Here is a 22418-nt window from a genome sequence, read left to right on the forward strand (position 1 = left end):
CAGTTTTTTTTTTAAATAAAAATTGGTCATTAAATCTAAATGATTTTGTTAGGTACAAAATGACACGTCACTCCAACTACACCTCATGTACCAATTCTGTGGGCACTAGGTTACCACATACAGCACGTTCCACATGGGTTTAGTCCTAATGCAGCAGCCGTTCGTTTGAGTCCGACCCACGGCCCTTTGCTGGATGACATCCCATCTCTCTCTTCCTGACTTTCCTGTCTCTCTCTCACTGCACCTATCAAAATAAAGGAAAAAAAGAAAAAAAAATGACTTAAAAATAATAACAATAGGGGTGCTCCATTTCTTTTGAGTGTTGCATGATGGAACAAGAGAAGATATACAGTCTGTTAAAGGACCACACTCTTCATAGATCAGATCCTTTAATAGTGCAAATAGAAAATCAATACTACGGTCAAAATATTAACACTGAGAAAAGCCTGGTTCAGCTTCATGTCCTCATATTTCTCCACACACTCAGTGAACATTGGACTCTCACCAAGCACAACTAGAACATCTAGGGAACAACCCCTAGAACCAATGAAACTTTCTCATGGCCTCCTAGAACCTCCTATAGGACTCCTGGAGCATTGTCAAGGATCCTTGAAATCCAGGATACAGCCCTTCTCCACTGCACAGTAGCAGCTCTACTCAACTCTACTCGCCTCCACTTTCTAAGTCTTCCATCAGGCAGAAGTTATGGACAGAACCTGATGCCTGGTACTTTTTTTGGTATCACCTCAGCTAACTTGGCTCCTTGACAGAGTGTGACATGGAAACATTGCAGTCTGCTGATTGGTCAAAGAGAATCATTGCATCATCATTGTGTGAGACAGGGCATTCTGAACATGCCTGCCATTTTTAAACAGCCGAGCAACTGTTCATTGCTCACTGAAGCTGTTACATTTCTCTTACTGTTCTATACTTTTAGTAGAACCACCCACAACCCACTGGTTACATTTATTCAGATATTGTATCAAAACACTCAAACTGATCTCCAAATCAGATCAGAACAATAAGATCATTTAACAAGTCATCAAATATCAGCATACAAAACATGAAACTCACATCAGACAAACATCTGAGTCATGATTCAGTCAGACCTGAACACACAGACATGAGAACACCACTGAATATAAACCTCCACTAATCTGATTAGAGATCAGAGAAGAAGAAGCTCCTCAGTCAGTGATCAGTGATAGGTGTCATCAGTGGTTCATAACAGGAAGTTAAAATAGTTCATTCACTACACTTCCTTTTACAAAATGCAAACAAACGTGCTAAAAAAAAAGAACGGGGCTCAAGCTGAAGCCACAGTTTAACTCACTGTATCCATGGCAACATATTTCCTATGTTGAAGAGGGGGGGTATCTGTGTATTTGATTGAGTTCATTTGGAGCAGATTAATTGAGGGAGGTTGTGTTAAAGTTTGAACGACATATCCATGGTTTGTACAGACTGTGTTCTCAGATCTTTGGGTGAGCCACTCTAAAACAAAGGGGAGCTACATGCTGTAGAGTCTAGTAGAGGTGAGTTGGTACCATGTGGTGGAAAATTGTTAATAGTTGATAGATTATTTGGTTTGATAAGCAACAGTACAGTCAGTGATTTACCAAAAGTAATAATAAATGATAATTAAAACAACAAAGTTCCCATGATGCCATCAGTAGCACAGACCAGTAACCCTCTGTCTTATATTCAGGAATAATAAATGTGTTAATGGATCAGAGCTGAAGTCCTCTGAGAAGCTCCACAGAGATCTCTAGAACCATTTCAGGGACTCCTGGAACTGGAACCTCTTCACAGATGGGCCATGACCCAGAGCCGGACCAGAACCTCTGCATGCAAACCTGTTTCTGTGAGTGAAACATCCAGATCCTTTGTTCAGTGAAGATACTTGCTCTCAGCTTCTCTAATATCAGTGTAACTATAAACAGAGAAACTAACAATGATCAACAGCTTTAATGAAAACAAGACAAAATCTAAACAGAAAGAAATCTCTGGAAAAAAAGAAATGTGTTTGAATTTCTGTCAAAGAATGAAAATTGAGTGATAAAGACAGCTCAATGGACAAATGAACTGACATACATCCATCTGTACTACAGGGTCAGACTGAAACTAATACTGAACATACTTCAGATTATGCATCAGTGAAGCACAGTGTATGTTGTCACTGAACTCTTTATCATCATTACTATTACTGCCTTATAGATCAGATGTGAGTTTTTGAGGAGAAAACATTGAGATGATTTTGTGATGATGATGATGATGATGATGATGATGATGGTGACAGAAATCCCTGATGAGGGTCTCTGCAGTCAAACGCAGCTCCTGAGTCTTTTGATATTAACGTCTGACATGTTCGTCAAGTGGTTTGGGGGGGTGTGGCCTCAGCCTGCTCTGTGATGTCATCAGACCTGGCTCTCTACCTGTCTGTCTACAGTGGAGGTGTATAAGAGCTGCTGCCCGTCCAGTCTGTTTCCCAGCAGCTCCGGAGGATTTTCAGCTGCTGCAGCAGAGACTGAGTACAGGTAGATCTGTTCAGGCCTCCAGCTGCTGACAGTGAAGCGCTCTCTCTCATGTGTTGTGGTGTGGTTACATCTACAGCCTCCTCCACTCTACTGTCCTCATGTGTGTCTCCATGCTGTCGCACTGACTGTCCAAAGTGATGATGATGAGGTTGAAGCAACTCAGCTGTTTATGAACATGATAAAACTTCTCTGTCTTTCATCATCATCATCATCATGTCCATCTGTTTCTTCACACAGAGAAGATGAAGCTCAGCTGATGTTTTTCATGTGACTTGTTTTACAGGAAACGTTCACTCAGCTGTGATGACTGTGGTTTACTGTGAGTGAATCAGAGGTTTCAGTGTGAAGCTCGAATCACTCGTGTTTCCTTTTCAGTGATCAATTCACAGCAAAGATCACAGGTGTTTGTTGAGCAGCTCCTGTCTGTTCCTGCTCGTGTTGTTAGTTTGACTCTGTGCAGCATTCAGATGATAAAAACCTCCCTGTGTTCAGCTGATGTGTGTGAAGGAGGGAACAGGAGGAGATCCTGCTGTTGTTCTACAGCTGTTTACAGAGGGAACCTGTAAAACCAGCTGAAGACACTGATGTTAGAAGAGTCCAAGTGCTTTTTGTCACTGATCTGATCTGAAACAGAAAACACTGTTAACAGATGTTGTTCCACATGTGAGGACTGTCTGAGGTGTCAGTTCAGACAGATTCCTGTTCAGCCTGAGCTTCTCTTCCTCTCTGTATAACCTGAGTCAGTCTGTAAGTCTGTTGAAGAAGCAGTCTCTGTCAAACCCTCTGATTCTGGACACTAGACTCTGGACACTGACTCTGGACTTTAGACTCTGGATTCTGATTCTGGACTTGAAATTCTAGACTTGAGACTTTGGACTCAGACCTGATGGAGAATAACTCTCAGATCGTGTTTGTGCTTCAGGGCCTGAACGACTCTGACACTAACCGTCAGATCTACTTTGCCCTCGCACTCGTGTCCTACCTGTTCACCATCTTCGTGAACGTGACGCTCATCGTCACCGTGTGTCTGGAGAAGACGCTGCACGAGCCCATCTACCTGTTCCTGTGTAACCTGTGTGTGAACGGGATCTGCGGCGCGTCCAGCTTCTACCCGAAGCTGCTCCATGACCTCTTGGCCGACTCCCACGTCATCACGTACTCCGGCTGCTTAACGCAGATATTTGTAGTCTACAGTTATGTGTTCTGTGAGTTCACCAGTCTGACCGTCATGGCCTACGACCGCTACATGGCCATCTGTAGGCCGCTGCAGTACCGCGCTGTGATGACGGCGCAGAGGGTGGCGCAGCTGCTGCTGCTCACCTGGGGCTTCTCGCTGCTGGAGACTGTGGTGGGCGTCAGCTTCACCGCCACGCTGCCGCTCTGCGGCCACCACATCCGCAAGCTCTTCTGCACCAACTGGGAGGTGGTGAAGCTGTCCTGCTCCGACACCACCGTCAACAACATCTACGGCTTCGTGCTCATGTTCTCGCAACTGTCGCAGACCGGACTCATCCTGGTCTCCTACGCCCACCTGGTCCGCGCCTCGCTCCGGTCGCGCTCTGACCGCAGAAAGTTCGTTCAGACGTGTTTGCCGCACCTCGTCACGCTCCTCGTCTTCACCATCTCTCTGGTGTTTGACTCCATGTACTCCCGCTACGGCAGCAGCAGCGCGCTGCAGGCGCTGCAGAACATGCTGGCGGCAGAGTTCCTGGTGGTCCCGCCGCTCATAAACCCCATCATCTATGGCATCAACCTGCAGCAGATCCGGTCCAGGATCCTCCAGAACTTCAGCCACAAATCAGAGACCCTAAAACCACATTCATGACAAACTAAATCCCATTCAGACCCACAACAGACCCAGAGTACAGCATCAGGCCTGTCCTGGTTTTACTGTGACACTGACTCAGGTTATTCTCACATCAACAGCACAGTGTTCATTCAGGCTTTGAAAATCATGTCTTAACATTTAACCAACATTAACCTGAGTGAACGAAGTCAAATCTATTTTTTTCACAATAAAAGAATTGTAGATCTGTTTATGTTCAGGAAGTTAAATAAATGAAATTATCAAGATCTATGAAACTGTTTTAATAACTTGGTGAGAATATTTGGTTTGAACTCTTTCTATTATTTGATTGTACACATATTAATCAGTTTCTCAGTACCTTTGTATCATCTTGGACCAACAGTTATTAAAGATATTAAAGATATTCAGTGTATTGTAAATTGTTCAGAATGAAAACATGACCACCTGTGACTTATTACAGGAAACTGACAACCAGCAGTAGTAAACAAATAGTAAATACATAATGAATTAGTAAAATGTGATTAATAATGAATAAATTCTGTTCATCCACCCACTGAAATACAAACAGTATTATTTTTAATCTCACTTTAAATGTAACTTCTAGTATAAACTTGTTGTCTCCACCTCATGGTGACATAATGACATAATGTAAACCTGCAGCCTATTTTCAATGTGTTTTTACTTGTTTTCAGTTGAAGATTTTTCAATCACAAATATCCCTTTATTATTAAACCAATTTCCATCTACTTTTAAAACTACTTACTTACTAAACTAGTAATTCTTTAACAGTGTTGTTGCCATTTATAAATATTTTTTGAATATATTTCTTACTTTTTGGGAAGTTCTTGTAATTTCTCAAATAAAAATATAAGAAGAATAGTGTCACAATATTGTGAAAAAATATCTGTTCATTCATCTGAACATGTCAGATGTAATTATGTGACAGAAGTTGTAGCAAAACTGAGAGAATTACGTTATAAACATTACTGATGAGAAAATGATTTAAAGACAATAAAGACAGTTCAAAATCATAATGTTACGAGTCATATTATATTAAAAGTCATAACGAATAAAGTCAGTTTTATCAGGAAAAAATGTGTAATTTTATAAGAAAAGAAAAAATACTGCAAAAACTCATGTAAAACTGGACCAGAAATAAGAACAACAAAGGTTTCACTTTGATCAGCTGATCTGACTTGTTTTTGTTCTGGTTGCTTTTCCTGCTGAAAAACTTTTCACCAATAACAAATGAACAAAAGACATTTTAAAGTTTTGTTTGATTTATTGGTAGATCATTAGAGAACCACATGAACAGCATCTTTGTTTTCTTTATTATATGACTGAAGGTGCAACAGTGAAAACACAAATGATCAGTGAGCTCTACAGAGGTCTCACTCTGTCGTCTTTTCACCAGACCGAACTGAACGGATTCAAGCGTTCCACAGATGATTGGCAGCTTCAGCTTCTTTAACAAAATATCAGACTCTACATGGAACACTGCATCACAACATGTAACACGTCGTCTGTACAACATAAATATCTTTTATCTCAATGAGTATAAAAATAAATATTGCCACAGACTCAGATAAACATCAACAACACAAGGAAACAGATGAAGAGCTGATTCCCCCTCTCACACATGTATGGAAGTTCTTTAATGACAAAAAACAAAAACAAAAAACATCAGACACAGCTCACACTTGTTTTGATTTTTGATTAATCAGTCCATTATTTTTTTGATTCATTCATTTATTGTTTGGTCTATAAAATACTAGAAAACAAGAACAATAACGTCACAGTTTCAAACGTCATTTCAGTCCAACACCCAAACAGTTTATCATCTGTTTCAGTAATAAACTCAATGACTAAGTTTTGGTAACAACTTTAGAGCGATGTCAACTACAACTCCCAGTGTGCACTGCTGTAGAATCATCCAATCAGAGAACTGCAGACTCTCTTGCTGTGCGGCTGATGTTGGGCTGAAGTCAGAGGTCCGAGAACTCATTGGATAAATTCTAATATTTCAATTAAAATCTTGTTGAGATTTTAGATCAGTTTAAAATCCGTTCAGTTGCTGTGAGACGAGGTTTTATGAATATAAATATTCATGAATATGATTCAAGCTTGATATTCACCTTTTCTATGTTACAAACTGTTTGGTTCTCAGTTTGTTTGTTGGATCTTATTTTATTTTTTGGTTATTTCTTCAGTTCAAGTTCAATGAGCACACTGAAGGAAAGAAGAATCTTTTTTTTGGAAAAACTAACTCTCACTTTTCTATGAGCCAACATCCAGAAAAACAATCAAGATTTTTACTCAAGTCTGAATCTGGAATAACAGGGAAAAATATTAAAAAAAACATGAAGAAAAAATACTTGGTCTTTTTTCTTATATCATGAAATGGTTTTAAGTTTATTTTTCTAGCAAACCAAATTATTGTCTGTATAACTTTTGTTATGACATCACCTCGTTTTGTTGTATCAGTAAATATTATTGTTGTTACACAAAATCAGAATAACTATCTCTGTACAACAAACCAACTTATTATTGTATAACAATGTTTATTTTGAATAAATAACAGAATACTTCTTGACGTTACAATATAAATTTTAAAATAACAAAAGTTTCTTGTTAAAACTGAAAACCCTGGTTTGTAATATTAATGACAAAAATAATTCATAATAAATTGAAATGAATACATTTTCCTTTTTCTAATATATTGATTTTTCAGTCTCTAACATCAAACGTCTTCAGTCCGACACGAACCTAACTGACACAGAGTGAAGCAGTTGCTGCTCCGATTTGTCTACAAACAGGATATGACAACACAGGAGGGACAAGGTACAAGGAAGCAGGGTTAAACGAAGCGACGAATCAGGTGGTTTTTCTCAGGCTCCAGGAACTCGTCGACCAGAGCGGCCGTCACCTTCCTGAGCTCCTCCTCCAGACTGGATACATCACTGCAACACAGAGTGATGATGTCACAGAGGCCATGCCCACAATGCCATGATGTCATTTATCGTTTGATGAGCAGGATGAGGACGGAGCCACGGTGATCGATCATTTCATTATCATGATGTCATCATTAAAAACTGTTCCAGTCATGTGATCATATTTTCATTTCACCTTGTTGAATATAATTGTGAACGTTGCTATATCGGAACTTACCGGGAAGTATCAGCGTTTCTTCTCATATATTAAGAACTTAATTCATGGTTCAGACGTTGTTGCGTATAACTAAAAACTCCGCCTCTTTCACAGGAACGCGCTCGTAACCGGACAGGTAAACCCAGGGTTAACTGAGCCAGTTGGTAACCAGCTTCGTAGTACAGGTTGTCCAGGAGGGACAATGTTAGGTTCAGTTAACCCAGATAACTAAAAATTATGCTGGGTATATTGAACTTGCTTCGTAGTACAGGCCTCTGGAATGGACACAAGGACTCACAATACTCATGGGAAATAAGACAATGTTTGTTTTCCTGTCGTGAAACTGAACAGTTTCACCTTCTCAGGTAGAGGGTCGCTCTGGTTGAATTGGACACAGTCAGAGAATGCAGTCGAAAAACTCTTTTCTCATGAAGGTTCAAACTGAGTGAGCTGACGTATCTGAGCAGCAGCCATGATAAGAGCTGAGGAAAGGAGCTTCAATGCCTTCCCATAATTCCTTGCTGCAGGAACATTTAAAACGACAAATGATTGTGGTTTCACCTCAGCAGACTTTTGCAGAGTTGACCTACCTGAGTTCAGGTTATGTAGTGTTTGGTTAATGTTATTTCTGTCACGTCTTGTTTGGAGTTGCCACGTAACGTCGGTGAGTGCGGTAATTAATGTGGCAGCCGGTCTGTTCGACTATGTGCCGGCGGCGCTGCTGCCATTAGTAGGTTTGGCTGCTAGATGGCACGACCTCGATGGAAAACATCATGATATGAGGGAAAGCTGTGAAGGAGAATTCATAAGGACTTTGGAAAAGAATCTGACTGCACTCAAACTAATCTTCTGTTTACTTTATTGATAACATCTGGACAATTAACTCTCCTTTCCTAACTACGGAAAACAAAACAAACAGGATTGAAATGTTGAAATAAGATGACATGAAAGGAAAATACAAACAGAGAAAGTTGAACCATTAAAATAATAATTAAATAGAGATAGGGAGCTGAGCAAGAGATCAGAATAAATTAAATTCAGACATAAGTTTATAGTTTCCTGCACTTTTTACATTTTTATACATTTGTATAGTGAAGAGTATAGTAGAGCAAAGTAGAGAAAATTCATTTTTAGTGCTTAACACAATGGCAGGGGATTTAGTGAAACAACATTTATGTATAGAATATTGTATTTTGTTATGATGATGATACTGTTAACTATAAATTCAATCTGCTTGTTCTTCATGACTCCTGAGTGGATTTAAAGAGAGTCAGTCAGTCAGACAAGGAGTTCCATCAGTTCTGGATCGTGTCACAAATATAAAAAAGCTGCTGTGTTGTTTCTACATGTGTGTAAGTCTGTCGTGGTGAAACTATGATGGTGCATCACTTTAAATGCTGCTGCAGCAAGGAATTATGGGAAGGTATTTCTCCTTTCCTTTGGTAAAGGAAGGTCCAGTGTTTCCTCTGCTAAAGGAGATAAGATAGGAAGCATTGAAGCTCCTTTCCTCAGCTCTTATCATGGCTGCTGCTCAGATACGTCAGCTCACTTCACTCAGTTTGAACCTTCATGAGAAAAAAAAGAGTTTTTGACCACAGCCTAGGACTACAATTTGAGTTGAGTTGAGACTACAGTTACAGAGCAGACTGAGGATGAGGTGGGCAGTAAACAGTGTTTGAGAGTTAGCTGACCTTTTCCCCGGTGCAGCGCAGAACTCAGTGTAATACTTGATCTTTGGTTCGGTGCCGCTGGTTCTCAGCGTGGCCACCATGCCGTTCTGCAGCGTGAATGTGATCATCTGACTGCTCTTTGACACTGGGAGGACCTTCACAGGAAACACACAGAGACACATGATGTCACAGGAAGCACATCAGTGGAGACACTTCACACTGTTCTCTGTTCATGTCTCACCGATCTGAGGTCAGCCTGGCTGCTGTCATATCCCGTGGTTACATCTCTGATGTGGATGATCTGGACGCCCCCGCACGTCTCCGGGTATGAACCCTCACCGCCAAAGTTCCTGATCCGGCCGAAGATCTTCTTGATGGTGGGCGGGTCGTTACAGATGACGTAGGAGGTTTTTGACACATGATAACCATACCTGGGGACAGAAAGCATCAACAGAGATGAAAACTTCTCAGAGTTCAATCATCATCACAACATACAAGGAAGGATTCCTGAAACTATTTCTAGGCCCCTGAAACCTGCTCGAGGATCTAAACCACCTTTCTACCTGGACTGTGTCAGTCACAGATGATCCCTCACTGACTCTGGTCTTTACATACAATATGAACAAACACTTTAAACCTCTGCTGTTAAATGTTAAATGATCCAACAATGTCAATGTCATTCTCTTATTCTACAGACTGAACCAGAATTTAGTTAATTCTTTTATTTAAATTAAATTTAAATCGGACTGAATCAAATCCAGACAGTTAGAATCAATAAGAAAACTTCAAACTGCAGAGTTACAGGAAACTGTCATGGTTTTACCACAATATTAACATTAATTATAGGTGCAGTATAACCAAAATTTACAGTATATTTAAATATACTGAGGATGCAAGTGCACCGATACTTTAATGTGACTAAATGCACCAGGACATTTTTAAACCTGTAGGACTAGAACTATGAAATGTAAATGTTGACATCGAGCAGCGTACATCTGGTAGATGTTGTGCAGCTGCTGGTTCAGGCTCAGGTTCTTGGTGTGGAGGTAAGTGGCCATTTCAGCCACGACTGCCGCCGAGCTCACGCCATCTTTGTCTGGGACCATGCTGCCGCACAGGAACCCTGATGTCACAGAGAGAACAGTGTCACTCTGTCTGTTGTCTCTGGTGTTTTACTTACTGATGACAACAACAACAACAACAACAAAAAAAACAGGCTCAGTTACCAATCGACTCCTCAAAGGAAAAAATGACTGTGTTTCCTGTTTTGGTGAGTTCGTGCATCCTGTTTCCAATCCACTTAAACCCTGGAAGAGTTTCCTGTTCAGCACAGAGACAGGAGATCATCCTCCTCCTCCTTGTACCAGTATTATCAATGTTCATTGATGAGATATTTCCACATGTGACTGAACTGTCTCACCTCAAAGTGGAACCCCTCGATACGAGCGAAAGCCTGCAGGATTTTGGAGGACACTGTGGTGGCCAACATGTAAACCTTCTGAGTGTCTGCTGGATCTGGGTGGTTCTCTCTCCAGTTAAAGAACATCCACCAACCCAGCAGAGCTGCCAGCTCGTTACCTGTGAACACCTTCCAACCACACCTGAAACACAGGGAGCTACAGGTAAATACACCTGTAACAGGCAACCACAGGTAAATACACCTGTAGCGTTCTAGTTTACTTTTAGCTTTGAACTCTGACAGGTTCTGGACTGAAGTGTGTTTGAGCAAACATCACAGTTACCCATCAGACTTCTCTGCAACAGCCAAACGGTCAGCATCAGGATCCGTTGCCAGAACAATGCAAGCATTTTCCCTCTCTGCAAGGAGCAGAGAAAGCTCCTGTAACACAGAAAAAGAAGAGAAGAAAACTAGATCTACTGAATCTGAAAAATCACTTGAAGAACTGGGATCTGTTTCTCACCAGAACAGACTCTCCCTCCTCCGGGTTTGGGCAGCGGACTGAAGAGAAATTGGGGTCGGGGTCTTTCTGCTCGGGGACGGGGATTGGTGGAACGAAGCCGAAGGTCTGGAAGGCCTGCTGTACGAAGACGTGTCCCACGCCGTGGAAGGACGAGTGGACAAACTTCAATGGACAGCTGCTGTTCAGGTCCCTGAGACACACAGGAGAAAATATGGTTTTCAGCCTGAGGCAAAGATGTCCATTTTCCTTCACTGCTGTGTAGACCAGCACCAGAATCCAGCACCTGAATCTGGACCTGGATGTGAGCTGCAGAGAGACAGTGTAGTAGTGAGTAAACTAGGGGAGGGTGAACACCAGAACCAGGGACTTCCAGAGGTCCAGGGACTACTTCCAGACTAGTTACAAAGGACTGGGGATTGGCTGCAGAGGTGAACCCGGCCTGCTCTTACCTGTGGAAGCAGAGGGAGGTGAGTTCGTCCATGTAGCAGCTGTTGATCTGGGTCAGGGGGTCGGTCCTCAAGGAGCTGCTCTCCACCAGCTCCTCCTCCCAGCAGGAGGCGCTCCACGGCTCCAGCTGCTCCTCAATGCTCCTCAGGATCTCATTGTCATGAGGTGAGGATATCTGAGCGCCATTACACCAGTACACCTGCAGAGGGAGGCAGAGATGCAGAGCATGAGGAGGGATTTCTAGATTCACACACATGCACAACAAAACAAGAAAAAACTGACCTTGAGCAAAACACAACCTGGTGGTAAAAACAAGTTTGCCTTAGTCCTAAAGTTCATTCATGAAAATGTCTGAAATCTTTTTCTCAGTTGGTGATGAAGTGACTCCAGGCTGTTTGGACATTGTGACGTTATATAAACTGTGAGATGCTACTGATGGAACATGTCCAGATACAGACAGGGTCTCAATCCACAGAGAACAGGGTGACCTATGTGGAGCTTGATCTCAGGTGTAAGACTGAACACAATTAACCTCCTGTAACAGGTATGTCAAATGTAGCTGTGAAAGAGTAACCTCTACTGTCATCTCCCATCTACCATACCATTACCTATCTTCTCTGGTTGTTTCCTGTGCAGTGTTTAACATGCAGTCAGACCTGTGCTGGTCTCTGACCTTGTATCCATTGTCTTCTTTAGGATTATGTGAAGCGGTGATCATCACTCCAGCTGCTGCTCTGAGCTTCTTTACAGCATACGGCTGAAAAAAAAAAAAAAAAACACAAAGCAGATGTCATACTGACACACAGCTGAGGATGAGGTGATGATAGGTGTGTTTAAGACCCAGTCAGAGAGATGATGATGGAGAGTTTGCTCACCACGTATGGCGTGGGGACGAACGTGGAGAACAGGTGAACAGGAACATGTCTGCTGAGGATCACAGCAGCCGTCAACTTCGCCAACCTGAAACATAAACATGGGAATGTCCTCATCGACTGACACCCACAAATCACCAATTCTGGGGGCTGTAAACACAGTCTGTTAACACAGAGTTAACCTTTACCTTGACAAAGAAATCGACTGGTGTAGTGATATTTACATCTTTAGAGTTAGAGTTCTACATGATGTTAACTCTAACTCTTTGTCAGGACACAGCAGACTCGGGAGGCACACTCTGTACATCTCTCCGTCCTGTTTTTACTCAATTCTTTTATAAATTTGAATATGAAATGCTCTGCCGACTTTAGGATTCAGACACTGACCTCTGACTGTTGCAGCCGCTCTCCTCCTGCCCTCTGGTGTCAAAACCAACAACTACTCCTCTGCTTTTGAAGTCTGCAAAGTACCTGGACAGATAGGAGAACAGGCCCTGAGGAGAGAGAGACAACATGTTAGACATCAGTCTTTAATTTCATGGCTCCCTTGTTAACTCATGTCATACTTGATGTCAAATATAACATTAGTTGGCCATGAAACACCCAGAAACATTTAATCATTTTAAGTCGGACTTTATGTCTGACCTGTGTGGACTGGATGATGGTGAGGTCGTTGATGCGGTTGAATCCAGCTCCCATTGGTGCTCTGAGTCCAGCTGTACCAAATTTCATCCTGCTGCAGAGTATCGACCGCAGATCATCCAATCGACCCACTGCCACCAGAGACTCCACCTGAGCCCGAGTCCGCCGGTTCTACACCACAGGAGAAGAAATCCATCAGAACCTGATCAAACTGGTTCCTCTGAGCCTCATACTCAACACACTCAGTTCTGACACATGCTGGTGTTTGAAGCCAGTGGATGAAAACCTGGAGACATTGTGTACCTGTGACTGTAACTGTACCATGATCCTCAAACATGACATTACATCTTTTTTCTCAAAATATTTAAACTTTATGCTTTGAAATTTCCAACCATGACATGACTGACATGATTAATCACATCCATCCCTCCATTTTCTTATGCTTATCTGGGGTCAGGTCACGGTGGCAGCAGGCTAAGCAGGGTATTCCAGACATCACTTTTTCCAGGAACACTTTCCAGCTCCTCCTGGGGGATCCTGAGGTGTTCCCAGGCCAAATGGGATATGTAATGCCTCCAGTGAGTTCTGGGTGTACCCTGGGGTCTTCTCCCAATTGGACGTGCCCAGAGAACCTCCAAAGGAAGGCACCCAGGAGGCATCCTAATCAGATGCCCAAACCACCTCAACTGGTTCCTTTCAACGTGAAGGAGCAGCAAGCATAGCAGATGTCCCTCCAGATGTCCGAGCTTCTCTGTCCGAGCTCCTCCTGTCTCCAATGCTGAGCCCAGACACCCTATGGAGGAATCCCATTTCATCCACTTGAATCTGCAATCTCATTCTTTTGGTCACTACCCAGAGTTCCTTAGCATAGGTGAGGGTTGGAACAAAGATCAACTGTTAAATTGAGAGATTTGCCTTCTAGCTCAGCTGTCTCTACACCACAAGGGTCTGGTACAACATGATGCACTGATCCAACTGTCAATCTCCCGCTCCATCTTACCCTCACTTGTGAGCAAGAACGGGGGAAACTTGAACTCCTTGACATGGGGCACCAACTCACCCCCAACCTGGAGGGAGCAGTCCCCCATTTCTCAGTCCCCCAACCATGGCCTCAGACTTGGAGGTGTCCTGGCCACTTCACACTTGGCTGCAAACTGTCCCAGTGAGCACTGGACGTCACGTTCTGATAAAGACAACACCACCATATCTGTGAAAGCCAAGAAGCAATTCTGAGGTTCTCAAAGCGGACACACTCTTCACCTTGGCTGTGCCTTGAGATCCTGTCCATGAATATCACAAACAGGGACAACCTTGGAGGAGTCCAATACTCACTGAAAACTCACTGAATGGTGAAAACGTGTTTGACTTTGTGCCATGAATACAGACCCAGCTCTCCCTTTGGCTATACAAGGGCAGAATGGCTTGTAAGAATGTGCCTGGTACCCCATAATCCCACAGTACCCCCCACAGAGCCCCCTGGGGGACACAGTCACAAACCTTCTACAAGTCAAAACACATGAAAACTGGATGGCCAAACTCCCATGCCCCCCTCAGCGCTATCGCAAAGGTAAAGAGCTGGTCCACTGTCCCACAGAATCTGCATTGCTCCTCCTTTAGCTGAGGTTTGACAATCAGTCGGAGCCTCCTTTCCAACAATCTGGACAAAACTTTCCCAGGGAGGCTGAGCAATGTTATACCTTGATAATTGGAGCACACCCTCCGGTCCCCTTTTTTAAAAATGGAAACCACCATCCCGATCTGTCACTCCACAGGTACTGTCCCCGCGCTCCATGCAGCACTGAAGAGGTGTGTCAGCCATTACAGCCCAACAATGTCCCAAGCCTTCATCATCTCAGGGCAAATCTCATCTACACCAGGCACTTTTCCACTGAGGAGTTTCTTGACTACTGGAACGACCTCTGCCAGGGCTAACCGGGTTCAGGACGAAGGTGTTCTTTTCATCGCCCAACGGAATCTCCAGTCCGGGTCACAACCTGAGTCAAGCCCTGCTTCTCCTTCCCGAGTCGCTGAATGGTTTGCCAGAACTTTCTAGTGGACAAATGAAAGTCCTCCTCCACAGCCTCCCTGAATCCTGCCACACCTTTGGCTTAGTTTAGTTTTTGCTTCTGTGACGGCTGAAGCTGCAGCCCTTCTGGCTGCTGGGGTACCTATTTGCTGCTTCTGGGGACCTCTGGGCCAACCAAGCCCGAAAGGCCTCCTTCTTCAGCTTGACAGCTTCCCTCACCTCTGGTGTCCACCAGTGGGTTCTTACGTTGCAACCTCAACAGGCACCAATGACCCTGACGCCACAGCTCCTACCAGTTGCCTCTGCAATGGAGGCTATAAAACATGGCATACCCGGACTCTATCTCCCCAACCTCTCATGGGATGCATGAGAAATTTTACCAGAAGTGTGAGTTGAAGACATACTGTATAAGACATACAAGACACAGACAGGGGCCTCTAAAAATTCCCAGTTCACCCTCACTACACATTTGGGTTTGCCAGGTCTGTCTGGCAGCCTTCCCTGCCATCTGATGCAATTCACCACCATGTGCTGATCAGTTCACAGCTCTGCCCCTCTCTTCACCTGAGTGTCCAAGATATACAGCTGCAGATCTTATGATACAACCACAAAGTCAATCATTGATGTTTGGCCTAAGGTGCTCCGGTACCATGTACACTTGTGAGCTACCTTATGTTCGCACATGGTGTTTGTTATGGCCAAACTACAGGGTTTTTCCTGGTCAAAAATTAGGCGGGGGTGGTACTAAGCTGTACGACCGAAAATGAATAAAAAGTGAGGTTAAAATCATGTAATTGTCGGCTTCAATACACTTGTTAATACACTCCTAAAGACTTGGTAATCTCGCCTTGACTCCTCTCTCGTGCTCTGATCCTCTCCTCCATCTGCACCTTCCACTTGTGGCTGAGAACTAGGCCTTCTTTCAGTGACAAATTAACCGTATCTCGTCAGTAACATGAATTAACTTTTTTTCCCATATTAGAAGAACTAATGATGTCCGCACTCTGCACGGTTTCACCTGTCCTCGTGATTATCCTCCTCACAAACTTTTTAAAGTAATCTGTGATTTGAGACATTTCTGCAAAAAAACATGGGATGTAGCGTTAATTTAGGGAAACTTTTCAAGAAGCTGGGTGTGGTGCTTGGGTGTAAAAGAGATAATATTCACTTGTTTGAATAGCAGCAAAATCAGGTCGCCGCTTCCTTCCGCAGGCAGAAAATCCAGCACGTTCATATTCTTCTTCTTTGGAAATTTCAGAGGGCTCTGCCTGATGCACAGATTATGATACAGCGCCACTACATTGCATTACAAACATCAAATCCACCGAATACCGAGAAAACAAGTAGGCCTACTATAATTTTGTCGGGAGGCGGAGGGGCACGAACAAAGCATTAACAAAGCACCACTCCTCTCAATCATGCCCCTCCAGGTTTCTCCGTTGTTACCCAAATGAGTGTTGATGTTCCTCAGCAGAATTATAAAGTCCGCAGGCGGAACCATTTCCAGGACCCCACGCAGAGACTCGAAGAAGGCCTGATATTCTGAGCTATTATTTGGTGCAGAAGCACACACAACAGTCAGAGCCTTCCCCTCAGTGACCTGCAGTCACATAGAGGCGACCCTCTAATGGGGAGAACTCCAACACAGCGGTTCTCAACCAGGGGCTTGTGAGTATCCCCACACACACCTGGGGGCTGTCACTCTGGGGAACTCTGGAAAAGGAGAGTCCAGCCCCTCCTCCAGAGTTTGGTTCCAGTGCCCATGCTATGCATCTGGGTGAACCCAACTACATCTAGTTGGTACCACTCCATCTCCCACACCAGCTCAGGCTCCTTCCCCAGCAGAGAGGTGACGTTCCATGTCCCTCCGACCAGTCTGCAACACTGGGAGAAAGTATGCCGAGGTCCCCACCTTCGCCTGCTGCCTTGTCTGCATCACACCCTATGATTAATTACAATGCCAGGATAAAAGAAAATCTATTGAGAAGTCAAAGTTGATCCTGCACCCTCTCTAATGATTTAGTGACTTTGATAAAAGATTTACATCTTCAAAGGGAACCAATGGGAAGAAATCACAGAATAAAAAGCAGGCTGGAGACTGACACGGAGTGTCACACTTGTAAAGTCCCCCCTATTGATCTGAATGATCAGTATATAAAAATGTAATAATTGGTTTATACCAGAGTATACATCAGTTATAAAAACAAGTTGAAGTGTTTATCAATGTTCAATATTTGTTCCACATATTTTATATTATTCTGCTGTGTTTTAATATATTATTGGTTACTATCTGTTTACAAGAGGAGTTACAGCTCTTAAAGAACAAAGGACATTAATAAACACTGAGATCTGATCACAACTACATTATGACCTGTTCAACGTTCATTATCTGCAGTTATTTACTTCAGTATATTTCTATACTCATTATGAATGCTAAATAAGGGCCAAGTGTAGCTAATACATGTTCTGGGACATTTTACAGATGAAAAATCATCTTGTAAATTTTAGTAAGGAAACTTCACAGGGAATTAAATTAGTATCAACAACAGAATTACAATAAAAATGATAAAAATGTTCTAAATTTAAGATAATGAGTGAAAATGCTGAAAACATACTGGAACATTGAATGCTGTTTGTGGTGAAGACAACTCTAAATAATAAGTGCTAATTGGCCAACACACAGTGGACATATCTAATGTTGCGAAGTTGAAATCTTGTAAAGGTTTTAATTATCTCACTGAATCAAACGCCCAGATCTTATGAATCTAAAAAAACATGTGTTGTCAGTGTTTCACATCTGATTGACAGACTTTGGTCAAAAACTTGGTCAAAAACTAACTGATTATTGAATCAGACCAGAAAACTGTGAAGCAGCATGTTTCTACATGACTCTGGAGATCATATGATTACATGAAGAGATCACAGTGTAAAGGATAACAGTGAATAACTCACTCAGCCTGGTGTGTGTCTGAGTGTGCTGCCTTTTCCAGGCGGCTGACATTTACAGTGGAGGTCATCAACATTCATGGCAGCCATGACCTTTAAAAACACACACCTCTGAAATCAGAGTGGGCATGTGTGTATAAATATATAAATAAATTAATAGAGGAAAAAATCTCAACATTTTCTGTACAATCCTCACGTTTTCATATCATTAATTAACACTGGAAACCCTGAACTGATGCATCAGCGCCACCAGGTGGCAACTGACATCTCTTTGTGTTTCTTTTGCCATGACGACTGCAGCAGGCTAAATCTCCACCTGATATTAACCTGTGGTCTGTTATGTGACATCCGATCACAGTGATTAGTGGATTAATCAATAATGAAAACAATAGTTAGTTGCAGCCTTAATTTAGAGCTTGGATTTACAAGCGGCACCCTGGATGTGATAGTAAGAGGAAGGACTCTACTGCAGCAGTGAAGGCACGTCCACAAAGAGACAGTTCAAAGGGCCTTACATAGGACAGAACAGGTATTAAGACAAGAGACATGAGGCAGGTTAAAGAAAGATGGAAATGAGCTAAAATAGAATAAGACGAATTAAAAAGTAGAATAAAAATGACAGAACAGCTGCAGTGAGAGACATGAATAAATGTTCCCAAAGTCTTCAGTCCTGATTTCGGAGCTAAAAACTCAGCTGCTACTCCAGGTTTACTTTGGACTCCGGTAATAATAAGCAGACATTGTCCAGACCACCTGGGAGGTCTGGACTGTTGAGAATAAAGAAGTAGATCAGAAATCAACCATTCCTGAGTGTTTTAATCATTCATTCTTTGACAAACATGAAGCCAATGTAAACACTTGAGAACTGGACTTATGTGGTCTAAATGAGGACTCTCAATCAGCTGCAGGTGTCTGACCTGAGACAAGTAAAGACAGCGCAACAGTAGTCAAGTCTACTTCAGATAAACACATGAACAGGTTTTTCTAAATACCACTATGAGCTAATTCCTTTAGTTCTTCATATATTCTTCTGGCGACTGAATGTTGGTGTGATTCCAGGACTACAGGCAGATCTCTGACCTGGTTTGTGGTAGTTAATGTCTGAAGCTGAACACTGACTTTCAATCTTCATCTTAAAACAGTTATTTCAGTTTCATTTTTGTTTAAGTGGAGGAAGCTTTGATCTCTGCAGTCACTGGTTTGTTCAGTGCACCTGGTCACCTGGTATAAATATGTGTGTCATCTGCATAACTGAGGAAGACTAGAAACCAAACCTCTGAATGTTCACACAGATATGTTCTTTCTCCCACCCAGGAAAATTAAAGAAAGCCTCAGCTGACCTGGAACAACGAACAAATACCTTCATTACCTTCAGTCCGTTAGACTGCTATAATGACCTGCTTACTGGTTTACCTGACATTGGCTTCAGTGTGTCACAGCAGAATTAAAATCCTGCTATTTTTATGTCTTTACATTCATCTATGTATCAGAACTGTCTGATTATGTTAAACTTAAAAAATCAAATGTTTTAATTATGTCAATATTTTCTTTTAAAGTTTCTCTTCCCTTCCATGAAGCTGCTTCGTGTATGAATATCAGTCTATAATTAAATTTACCTTGTGTTGCTTTAAAGAGCTATTAAAAGGCTCATATTTGAAACGCATCCACAGCAGAGTGAACATGGACATGTGGGAGATGGAGTCAGATTCAGCAGGTGGATGGTGGAGGATCTGAACCAGCTGATTCAGTCTGTGGTATCCAGATGATTAACGGCTGGCTCATCATTTTAACAGAAGTTTCACCACCTGTACAGACCTTTTCTGGTCACTTGTGCCAAACAGAGTGAATGAGCTGTGTCATGCTGCTTGATAACCCATAAAGCTAACCTCCATAACGACCCAGAGCCTCCGGTGTTCCTGACTGCCAGCTGGCCTGCAGAGCCGCACTGCGGGCAACATACACTCTCTAACCCCGGTGAGACTCTCATCTGAAAACAACCCACAGATGCGGGTGTGTCGTTTTCAGATCTCCCATGTAATACCTCGTAATTTTAGATTTTCTTGCATGTCGACACAATTAACGGCAATAAGAAACATGACTTGATATATGTCCTGAAATGGCTGTTTCTGGTGGTAAATACGGCATACGGCACCAATATATATGCCGTTATTTAAATTAAATGTTATGTTTTGTAGTTGCTGCGCCAGCTATTCCCACGCGCCTTCAACGCAGCTGGAGCATCGTTTAACTGCTCACAAAGTTTCACTTCTATGAAAAATGACGCTGCTTTACTAAATAATTATTACTTATATTAGGTTGTTTATATACCGATTTTACGAGACGATCGTGATTATATATTAAATACAGTAGCTTACATCAATTTTACCACACGTGTTCGCCAAAATGCAATGTCAACATAAAATGCCAGATTTCTCAGGGAAGTCTGGTGTGACGTTCCCTCCGCACAGTCATGCACGCACAGCAGGACAGACCGTGTTTACGCTGGTTTCCCCAGTACTTCCTAGCTGACAGGCGGATAGACACTCACTTTGTCCCATGTTAGCCACTGGTGCACCGCGTTGTCCAGCTGTGGGTCGCCGGTACTCTGGCACCTCAGGTTGGCGTTCAGGTCCCCGTTAACTCCGTTATCGTCTCCCATGCTCACAGACTGAGCCAGGCCAGCTAACACTCGATGAACGGTAGCAGGGCCATTTGACTGTCGCATGAAGTAGCAAACAGCCAGCGGACCGTGACACGGTGTTAGCTCCCCGCTGATAGCGGTTCCCGGCTCCTGGAGTGGATAGACACACGCCTCCTCTTTGTTATGGTTGCCGGAGGTGAACTCCGTAACTCTGCGTGTCAGCCTTTTACTTCACTCACCGAAGCTACACGTTCTGTTGCACTGCTGACACGGGAAGTCGATATCAGCCCGCTAACTGCCCAGAATATTCCTGTAAATATTCCTCTGTAAAGTTCGTAGACACGACAGGAATATTCACCAGTAAACGTCATGAACACCGCAGCCAAGTTCTCAAGAGGCAACACTCTCAACTTCCGGTCTGTTATTACAACAAAAGCCTCTATCGTTTATTTTGAAAGAATCCTTAAAACAAGAATAAGACAGTTTTATTATTAGGGCCTGAGCACCAAAGGGTGCGAGGACCCTATTGAAATAGCGCTTTTTATTCTACTTCTTGTTTTCCTTCCATGAAGTAAATCGCCTTTTTGAGGCCTTTCCTAAATTCAAAAGTAATGAAGTCATGAAACTTTACACACGCCTGGTGAAAATTTACATCTGGTAGCCTATGGGTCTTACACATGGGCGTGGCAAAATGGCTCAACAGCGCCACCTAGAAAATTTCAAGAAGGCCTTTCCTATACCCATGGCTTAACCTACATGCACGAAAGTCGGTATGCACATGTATCATGCCAAGACTTACAAAAAAGCCTCTTGCGCCCATACCCTCAACCAAAGAGGAAGTCAGCCATTTGAATTCAATTTGCAATTTTGCCGCCGTTTTTTTCGATTTGGGGTCACGTACTTTAACGAACTCCTCCTAGGGAATTCATCAGATCGACATAATCTGTGGTCAGCCTCAAAATAAGACCTTTGTGATGTTATATAGCTAAGCTTTTGAGTTTTCGCTGTAGGACCCGCCCCTGATGGCATGACGAATTACGATCCTTCTCCATGAAAAATGAAACTCCCTCTCATTCCAACACAAGTTGTCCAAGCTGCCTCAACCTTTCTGTGTCATAAGAGTCCCGCCCTGAACACACTCATATGCTCATATTCAGTGATACTCATAGTGCCCCCTTGTGGAAACAGGAAGTGTCATGTTTTACATTTTGATATACTACTACTACTCATAGTAGGTTGATCCAATCATGATCCAAACATGTTCAGGAAATGCTTAACAACTTGATTGCGCTGTAGTTAAAACTGTGACTTTTCATGGAACAGCCTGCCTGTGGCGGCATGGCGAATTTCGGTCCTTCGCCATGAAAATTCAACTTGCTATAACTCCAGCATGCTAGTTTTTTATGTGAAAAAGGAGCCTAACCATTTCAGGCCTGTTGTCTTGACCTCTCACCTGATGAAGACTTTGGAGAGGATCATCCTGAGTCACGTGAGACCACTGGTGAGCACACAGCTGGACCCCCTGCAGTTTGCTTACCGGCCTAGTGTTGGGGTGGACGATGCAGTGATCTACCTACTGCATAGATCACTGCTACACTTGGAGGACAGTGGGAGCACTGTGAGGGTCATGTTTTTTGACTTTTCTAGTGCTTTCAACACGATCCTGCCGCCACTGCTCAGAGTGAAGTTGGAAAGTGTGGGAGTGGACCATTACCTGGCTGCATGGATGATAGACTACCTCACCAACAGACCACAGTACGT

At 42.9% G+C, this 22418-nt stretch overlaps 2 protein-coding genes across 2 annotated transcripts; one reads left to right on the forward strand and one right to left on the reverse strand.

Annotated features, from left to right (window-relative positions):
• The first annotated feature begins 3423 nt into the window (after nucleotides 1-3423).
• On the forward strand, nucleotides 3424-4517 carry LOC111663370 (olfactory receptor 2C1-like). The gene has a single exon (XM_023417542.2). It carries the CDS (start codon nucleotides 3424-3426, stop codon nucleotides 4360-4362), a length of 939 nt encoding a protein of 312 aa, XP_023273310.1. The 3' UTR covers nucleotides 4363-4517.
• Nucleotides 4518-5606: 1089 nt separating this feature from the next.
• On the reverse strand, nucleotides 5607-21060 carry pgm2l1 (phosphoglucomutase 2-like 1). Its single transcript, XM_023417525.2, has 14 exons — nucleotides 20565-21060; nucleotides 13048-13215; nucleotides 12790-12896; nucleotides 12406-12490; nucleotides 12204-12287; nucleotides 11533-11729; nucleotides 11084-11273; nucleotides 10904-11001; nucleotides 10582-10762; nucleotides 10388-10481; nucleotides 10155-10284; nucleotides 9403-9592; nucleotides 9183-9316; nucleotides 5607-7304 (listed from the first exon to the last, which is right to left on the reverse strand). Exons 1-14 carry the CDS (start codon nucleotides 20739-20741, stop codon nucleotides 7202-7204), a joined length of 1938 nt encoding a protein of 645 aa, XP_023273293.1. The 5' UTR covers nucleotides 20742-21060; the 3' UTR covers nucleotides 5607-7201.
• Nucleotides 21061-22418: the final 1358 nt, after the last annotated feature.

This window comes from Seriola lalandi, unplaced genomic scaffold (assembly GCF_002814215.2).
Source record: "Seriola lalandi dorsalis isolate HSWRI2012SDOR001 ecotype SW California unplaced genomic scaffold, Sedor1 jcf7180002054575, whole genome shotgun sequence".
NCBI lineage: Eukaryota > Metazoa > Chordata > Actinopteri > Carangiformes > Carangidae > Seriola > Seriola lalandi.